Genomic DNA, 8773 nt, shown 5'->3' with positions numbered 1-8773 from the left:
CCCCACCCCCTACCCTCTGGTAACCACTCGTCCATTGTCCATGTCCCTGAGTCTCTTTGTCCTGATCATGTTGCTTTTAGGTTTATATGCCTCATATAAGTGATATCACGTGATTTTCAACTTTTTCTGTCTGGCTTATTTCGCTTAGCATGATTATCTCGAGTTCCATCCATGTTGTCACAAATGGCAGTATTTCATCTCTTCTTATGGCTGTGTAATATTCCATTGTATGTGAAAACTCAACACTTTTTAACAGTAAAAGAAACCACAAACTCAAGAGGCAAATATCGGCAGGGAGAAATTTTACAATGCAGAAAATAGTTTTTATCTATAGCTGTCAAGGAGCTTTAATAAATTAACAACAGAAAGACCCAATAGAAAAAATATGCAGCCATTTAGAAACAAACTAAAGAAAATAAGCCTCAAGAAAAAAATGAGCTATAAACTCATCCCATAAACCGCAATAAACATTGTTGTATAGACCTACCTATTGCTTTCTCTATGCTTGTGTACTTTTATTTTTACATGAAATTAATAAGGTCATATGGTTCGTGTTTTGAGATCTATGTCTCTCTCTTCTAGTCAATTTTTCTCATCTGAAGCATTTGCTGATGCTTTTCTCTCCCCAAACCGCCCAATCCTTTAAACTTTTAAGAAATCTTCCCTTTGAAGCCCCCAGTAGAAAGTGGTTGACCACTCTGAATTTCATCCTCACCAGCTTTCTTCCCATCCTTGAGGCACATTTAGGTCTACCTGATATGATAGTTTCTCATGTGCTTCTCGCCTCTCCTGGTAAACTGGGGAGCTCCTTGGAGGCAGGAATTCTGCCTCTTTCGTAAGTGTCCTCACAGTGCCTAGAATGCACATAGTAGGCACTTTATAAGTATGGCTATAAAAAGGGACATAGGCTTCCTGTCTCTTGTACTGCATGATCTCAAGAGAGTATAGGTGAAGGAGTGATCTAAAAGGTAGATGCGGAGATACTGGACAGCAGAGGTCAAAGCTGGGGGTGTCACAGTCCTCCAGGGCCTGGGTAACCCCGGATCACCCAAGTCCACCCTCCACCCTCTTCCCAGGGCTCTCCGAAATACTCAGAAAAGAACTACCCGCACACAGGGCTCTGTTTATGATATATATTTATATATATAATTGCTCTCATTTTATTGTCCTTTATCCTCTTTTTACAGTAGATCTGACACAGGCATTAAATAACTGCAGAGAGAGACCACTGGGGAGAGGGGAGTGCAGGAAAACACAGGGACCCAAAGAGAAGAAACTCAGTTCCAGCAAGAGAAAAAAAGGAAAAGTTCCATTTGTGGGTAGGGTGTGGAGGCAGCAGCATCATAAAAGAAAAGAGAGATTAGAGAGGTGAGGAAGTGAAGGGCACTGGAGGAGAAAGAGTTAAAATGCCTCTGTAACTTGAGCATACAGGAGGTCCCTCTTTTATAATTCTATGGGCTTTAGGGGGTTGTTTAAAAATTCAAAGGATCTGAAGGAGACGGAGCCTGGATATTCAGAGCCTAGATTGAAAGGGTATTTGCAACTTTCAGGCTAACATGTGGAGGAAAGGGAAGAAGTTAGTGATTAGTTGATAAATTGCTAAGAGAAGCCAGTGAGAGGATGGTGGGGGCAGATCTGGGCCCGGGGAAGGAGGTGGAATAGTCCCACAGCCGGCTGATGTTTCCAAGGCGGCCACTGGGGACTGATCCAAAATGGCTGCCCCTCCCCCGGGGCTCCTGAGAAGTGGAACTTGAAGGATATTCTGGGAAAGCAGACGGGGAAGGGAGCCATTGGCAAAAACAAAGTGGATATTGAGCCTAGGTCAGCTCTTCTCTGTCACCTTGGGTGACAGGACAGACCAGGAAGAGACTTTGCAAGAACCAGTAGGGACTTCTCTTCCAGACCCTCACTCCTGGCTCACATAGTCACCTTAGGATGAGAAGTGGAATGTGCCAGGGGTAAAAAAAAAAGGCCACAGAACCACTTGTCCTGAGGAGAGAATGGGGAGGGAGAGGAGGTGGGGAAAGACCTCCCAGAGGAGCCAGATAAGTCAAAAGCCACCAAGACAGCAACTGCGTAGATGAGGGAGAAAGTGTGGGAGATAGAGAAAGGTGACAGTGGCTGTGCTTCCACATTCCCTTCTGGAAGCTAAGGGATGAAATGAGATTGTATATGTGTGTGTAGGTGGGTGGGCGGGGGTTTTCTATAGCTGTCCTCTCGGAATAGAAGGGTAGCTGTAGGGACACCCCACTCACAGCTAAACCAGAACCAGAATGGCTCCTATGTGACCCTCTTGGGATCCCATCTCCCTGTCTGACTGAGCTAGGGTCTGGAGAAGGTAGTGGAAAAGGTGCAAAGGTGGGGAATCACAATGGACATCACGCTGAGTTCAGAAGGAAAAGGGCATGAGGTTCAGACAAGTCATAGCTCCGTTATAAAAAAATACCTTTGGGGTGGGTGAGGGAGGGATCAGGCAGGGTCAGGGACATTCCAGAAGCATCCATAGGAAAGAGGTGGGGGCAGGAGGAAGGGGCCTCAGGTTTTGTTGATGCGGAGTTTGAAGGCCACACGGCCAGCGAACTTGTCTCGCTCATCGTCCGTGGCAATGTTGGCGGCATTGATGCGGCATTCCACATTCACCTCCACATTTGGGGTCACATTCAGGAACTTCACAGCCACCAGGGGCTGTGTGTAGTTCACCTGGGCCAGAGGAAGAGAGTGAGTCCAGGCCCATGGCAACTCCTCCCCATGGACCCCGCTTCCCTAGAAGCCATCAATCGCCTTGGGACCTCGCATAAGACTTACGTGGAACTTTTTGCCATAGTAGGGGAAGTACATGAGGTCAATGTTGCCATTAGCAGGGAACATAACAAAGCTTCCCAGATTCTCAGCATCTTCATCTCGCTGTGGGGGCACAAGAGGGTTGAAGGGAAAGCATGTTAAGGATGGCAAGAACCCGGAAGTTCACCAGACTCCCCTTTTTTCTTTCACCCTAGATGACTCTGTCTCAAATCTACTTCCCTTGAGCTGTGAGCCTGTGTGTGTTTGCATGTGTGCAGGAGAGGGTGCCCTGTCTCATCAGACTGGGAAGTCCTAAAGGGTGCTAGTGATACTGAAGCTTCATACTCCACTCCCACCTCAAGTTCTTACCCCATCCTCAGGAATCAGTTTCTGGAGCAGAGCCAAGAGAGAACAGATAAATAAGTAAGGGAGCTCAGTAGGAAGCAAGGGGGCGTGAAGGAAGAGCTGGCAGGAAGTCCTAGAGAGGACAAAGGTGGAGAGAGCGGGGTTCCAAGGACAACTTAGTGGTGGCAAGTGGTGTTAACAGATCAGCAGCTACCAGATACCTAAAAAGAACTGAGGGGCAGGCGAGATATGGGAGGGAGAGCAGAAGACATGGTTATCAGGGAATAGAGGAGAAGGTGGAAGGGTTAAGGAGACAAGCCGAAGACCAGGGCTTGGGTGGAGTCAGGGAGGTGGGTGTCTATCCACACAAGAGCAGGCTTCTGCATTCTAGAGAGAAGCAAGAGGGGAAGGAGCCCCTTGGAGTCTGAGCCATATTGGAGCCCACTCTTACCCCCTTGTCCCTATAGTGACGGGGCCTCTGAGAGCAAAGAAGATTTGGAGAGATGAGTGAATTATATGGAAATCATGATGAACAAACAGATGGGCAGGTGGACAAGGCCCAAAAATCTCACCTTCCCCACACAGGTAACATTCATGCTCTGGTTTGCTCCTGCGTAGAAGTTGATGACCTAGAGTGAGGAGAGAGAGTCATGAGGGTTAGAGAAAGAAGTTGCCAGAGACACAAATATCCAGCCTTCCAGTCATGATCTCATCTTCCAATGGCCCCATCTCTTGTTCTCTCAGCCATTCAAACATCCAAAAATCTCTAATGCCCATAAGCCCCATTGAAAGGAAGCAACTGCCAGCAGATGGTGACCCCAGCTCCCTCCTCCATTCTCCCTGGGGACCAAGGTCATGGGTACCCGGTTCATCTTGATGAAGACACAGGGCTGCCCAGTGCTGTAACCATAATGAGTGGGGTCCCCGATGCCAGAGCAGTCACCCAGCTGGGTCCGGTTGAACTGGCAGGCACGCTTCGGGTAGTTTAGGACTCCATTATCTGGCTGTTCATAATAGCGCCCAGGGCGGCAGACATCATTCTTTTGGGCTTGGATGGAGTCATTGTAAGCTAAGGAGGTGGGGGAGAGAGAGCACGGGCCTGATGTTCTGCTTCCAGGGTCCTCAATCCCCTGCCCAAGGTCCCATACAACCACATCACCAGCCCTACACTCACGCTCCAAGAACTTATTGAGCTTCTGAACATGCTGGTCCCAGCTTTCAGTGTCACTAATGTTGACAATGACATCAAGATTCTCAGTCTTGGGACGAATCATCAAACCTACAGCCAGACAAGGGCAGGAGTGGGGGTTATATGTAAGATGAGGGACCACACAGAGGGAAGAAGATGAACGTAGGGAACACCAGGGTGAGGGGTAGGGTGAAGATCTGAGATCCTCTTCATGGGAGGAAGACCTACTATGAACATTTGCCACCTCCCCAGATCCACATAACTCTCAGCTGTGGGAAATGAGAAGGAAAGCCGACTTCACGAACTTCTCAGCACATGATGATTGAATCATGAAAACCACACCTCTGAGAATAACTCTGAGTTCTTCTCAGCCTATGAGTTCCTTTTGGAGGCTCGGGCGTGCAAGAGCGGTTAGAGGAGCTGGTAGGGGAGCTTTATCACTCACCTGGTGTGGCCAGCCGGTCCTGGTACTTGGGGATATGGTCAGAGACAGTCTGCAGCATCACCCACATTGTGAGGGTGAACATGGCCGTGAGGAAGCCATAGAAGACAAGGTAGAAGAGGAGGATAAAAGCTAGGGAGGAGGAAACAGGGTCAGCAGGTTCCAAGTCTCTTGCCCTGACCTTACTTATCCCCACACACCCCTCTCCCACTCAGAGGTTCTGCACTAGGATGAGTTGCAGAGCCTCAGGGATATCTTAGAGTCTTCCCCAGGGGTGCAAAATGAGACAAGCTGGAAATAGGCAGTTGGTGTCTGGTTTCTAGTCATGACTCCCAGCCATGACTCCCAGCCACCTCCCAGTCCTTGGACACAGTAAAGCCTGACCTTGTGGAGGCCACAAGAGACCTAAACTCTCGTTGCTGGGACAACGCCAAGTATAGGCCATAGCCACAGTCCTTTTGCCTCAGATTACATTCCCAACTTCTCAACAAGTCATGGCCCTGAAATAAGCACATCTGTTACTGTTGTGTTGATACTCATACTTAAAGTTGTCCCATACAATGACTTTCTAAGCTGGCACTGGCCACTGTTCACACCAAACTCTCATCCCTCAGAGCATGGTCCCTCACGGTCAAATAGCAAAATCTCTCTCCAGGCACCCCACAGAAGCCAAAACTTTAATGCAGTCCCTGCCTAACTACAAAATCTCTCAGAGACAGCTGTCCAGAACCTTCAACAGTCGCCCCACCCCCAACTCACATACAACATCCAGGGCAGAGGAGGAGAGTAAAGGCAGATCTCCCACAGCCTTCCTAGCAGAGGGCAGGTCCTTCGTGGATGTGACATGTCACTCCATCACTCCTCAGCCTAGTGTGAGTCCATGCTGTTTCCACCACCGGGGACCCCCCAATCCTTCCATCTCAGAAGATACTTCCCCCATGAAGCCTCCTCAGATTCTCTCAAGCACTCATGGACCCCTCCAGTCCCAGGGGCTGGATTTCAAGTTCTCTGAAGGCAAGGACTAAATTGGATCCGCATCAAGGGCCCAAAGTGGGTGCACTGATGGGGACTGCCTTTGATCTGTATGGATGAACTGCAGATTGTATCACAGTGTCTCCTGTGCTTAGACTTCCCAGCTTGACAAGCCCTTTTGGAAGAAGTCTACCTGCACCCATACCCAGCACCAGACCCTCAACCAGACCCAACTCCCTCCACACACCTGCCACCCCAATCCCACAGACACACGAGGCTGGATGATGTACACATCTCACCACTAGTGACCATTCTTCTCTCTGTCTGCGATACCTGAGCTGAACATCCATCCTCAAAAACCTCACAGTGCCACCCCTCCCCAAGATCCCCCACCCAAAGAGCAGCCATACAAGGCTCCAAAAGCTCCGCAGTGGGATACAGATAACTTTCACTGTGAAGGTCCCCCTCCCCCAACACAAACCTCTACGTCTCCAAGACCCGCCCCCTCATGAATGTTCCCAGGGTCCAAGGGGTGGGCACGAGCTAAAAATAGACAGGCTGAGCTAGCTAGTGGGAGCAGGAGGACGGGAAGGGCTCTCTTTTGGAGAAGGGGGGCGACCGTGTGGAGCAGACCGGCCCCAGAGAACCAGTGCGAGAGCCGCAGCACTGACACGCGCACAGAGCTTGCGACCCCCCGCGCGAGGGGGCTCTGCGGGGGGCAGGAAGGCGGCAGTGACCTACTTTCTCCGCCTCCGCAGCGGCCAGTCAGGGAGATTAGACCCGGCATTCGGTCCCCTCCCAGCCTAGAGCACGGCAGGGGGGTCGGACGCCGGGTACCCGAGAAGGGAGCTGGGGCTGCGCCGGCGGGACCTCGTGCCCCGGGGCGTCGCCCAGTGGACCCCTACCCCTGCCCCCGCCCCTAGGGCGGCCGGCCCCGCGTACCCCAGCTGGTCCCTGTACGGCCCATGAACTGGTGCGTCCTCGGGTTCCACACGAACTCCTTCCACTCCTCAACCACCTGCCCGCAGCTCTTCTTCTCTTTCTGGATGACCATCTCGGCGGAGGGTGTCGAATCCCGCACAGGGCTGGGGGCTACGGAGAAGCTGAGGTTCCGTGCACTGAAGCCTTCCCCCCCCCGCACCGAAACGCGTCGGGAGCAAGGGCAGCCGGGACGAAAGAGACCCTCTTCAGATATGCAGCTGCTGCAAATTCCCGGGTGCACGGCCACGCGCTGCGGCTTGCCAGAAGCGCGGCGTGGATGCACCGATCCTAGGCCCCCCTATTGCGATGAAAAGGGGGTCGTCAGAGCAGGGAAGGATAAAAAGAGGAAGGGGTGTGAATGCAGCTTCACTCGCCCTTAACCTCCTGGAAACTAAACAAAAAGAGATGCAAAAATAGATGGCTGCAAAACCCTAGCGAAACGCAGAAAAACTCGGGGTGCAAAGAGGCAAGGAGAGGTGGGGGAGGGGACTGCCCCGAAATCCGAGATGCAAAGAGGCTGTAGAGAGGGGCTGGGAGACAGGTCAAGGTTCTTCCTCCAAGCAGATACCGCCACACTAGTGGTGGCTCGGCCGCGGGGGTGGGATGGGGACGCGCAGTTGGGGGACAGCCAGGGATGAGGGTCCCCCCGGCTGGAGGCTCCGCTCCTCAGCAGTGCGGGGCCGGCAGTCGCGGCGCGCAGTCTTTATACTCAGCGGCTCTCGGGATGCCCGCCCCCTCTCCACCTCCCAGAAGCCCCGCCTCCTCGCCGCTGGCCCGCGGGGGGGGGGCTCACACATATGCAAATATGGAGAGATGGCTTGGGCCCGCCCCCTGCCTCCTCTTCGGGACCTGGAGGTCTCTCCTCTACCCAAATCCCAAGTACTGGACTGGATGGGGTGGGCAGGCTAGAGGGGATAGAGGGCGTGTCTGGGCAGAGTAGAGGGAAAGATAACCCCAGAGAGAAAGAGACTGCGAGAGAAGTAGATATACGCTGAGATGGGGGCCCCAGGCAGAGAGCTGAAAAGAAACCAAGATCCAAGAGACAGGCAAGGCAGAATGTGAAAAGAATAAAGAAAAAGCTAGAGATCAAGAAAAACAGAAGAGCAGCAGGATGGAAGCAAACGGCCACCACAACAGGGAAATTCTCTTTGTGAGATTTTCTCCCAGTCTCCTCCAACACCTTCTTCTCCAGTCCCACAGCTCTTTATCCTATCAATGGTTTCTTTCCAAGCCTAGGGGCTTCTCAGTATTCTCATCAACTCTCTCCGTGAAGCCCTCCCAACACCACATTTCCAGCCCCTAGCATTGCCCTGAGACCCCAGCCCTGGAGCCAGGTCTGCTTAGGTGTTCTGCCTCCTCCCATCCCCATATCTAAACTCCCCTACTCATTTGCCCATTTGGGTCAACACACATTTATTGAGCACCTACTTAGAGACCTGGTGCAAATCTAGCTCTGAAGAGATGAGGTCTCAGTTTTCACAGGGCTCAAGAGACCTACAGTCTATTTGGGGAGTATAAGAGACTCTAAAGATCTCACCTTAAGAATCATTACTTTTTTTCATCTCTCTTTGAATCTTGTCACTTTTGTGTGGCGAGGGTTTTTTTTTTTCTCCTTTCAACGCTCATCTTAAATTATTTGCTTTAGTCCTCAACAACTCCCATGTTGACCAAACTCTGTTCCTCCTGTCCAGGGCCAGCTTCATGAACTGGGGAATCTATCTACTCCATCGAACAAGATCTACCTGTGCTCAGAATGGTCTAGTGCTCTTCTGTCACTATCTTGAAATTCTTCACAATTTTATCTTTGAACTTGTCTTTACAAGTGAAGTCCAATGGGACAACGGAATATGCATGTGAGCAGAAGAGATATGCACAACAGGCCATAGGTGATGTTTCATGAGCACACAACTCTGTGACTCACCATGCGCTGAAGTTCAGCGAGACTCAAAGTGAGTACAAGGTAAGTGTGTTATGCCTACACCTGAAGAAATAGAGGTGCTGACAGCTGAGAAGCCAAACTTCCCATTCAAAGCAGAACTTGTTTTGAAAACAGAAAGAATGCA

The 8773-nt window shown here is 51.1% G+C and overlaps 1 protein-coding gene across 1 annotated transcript; it reads right to left on the bottom strand.

Annotated features, from left to right (window-relative positions):
• Positions 1-1119: 1119 nt before the first annotated feature.
• Positions 1120-7405, bottom strand: ATP1B2 (ATPase Na+/K+ transporting subunit beta 2). Its single transcript, XM_039847235.1, has 7 exons — positions 6672-7405; positions 4761-4889; positions 4301-4405; positions 3990-4195; positions 3699-3755; positions 2806-2904; positions 1120-2700 (listed from the first exon to the last, which is right to left on the bottom strand). Exons 1-7 carry the CDS (start codon positions 6781-6783, stop codon positions 2536-2538), a joined length of 873 nt encoding a protein of 290 aa, XP_039703169.1. The 5' UTR covers positions 6784-7405; the 3' UTR covers positions 1120-2535.
• Between the last annotated feature and the right edge of the window lie 1368 nt (positions 7406-8773).

Source organism: Pteropus medius, unplaced genomic scaffold (assembly GCF_902729225.1).
Source record: "Pteropus medius unplaced genomic scaffold, Ma_sr-lr_union100, whole genome shotgun sequence".
In the NCBI taxonomy this organism is placed as follows: Eukaryota; Metazoa; Chordata; class Mammalia; order Chiroptera; family Pteropodidae; genus Pteropus; species Pteropus medius.
This window is presented reverse-complemented; position numbering and strand designations above follow the sequence as displayed.

Coding starts and splice junctions, on each gene's coding strand:
- ATP1B2 (XM_039847235.1), bottom strand. CDS start 6,783: ATGGTCATCCAGAAAGAGAAGAAGAGCTGCGGGCAGGTGGTTGAGGAG. Junction 4,196..4,300: donor GCTCAATAAGTTCTTGGAGC/GTGAGTGTAGGG, acceptor CCACCTCCTTAG/CTTACAATGACTCCATCCAA. Junction 3,756..3,989: donor TCTTCATCAAGATGAACCGG/GTACCCATGACC, acceptor TCCTCACTCTAG/GTCATCAACTTCTACGCAGG.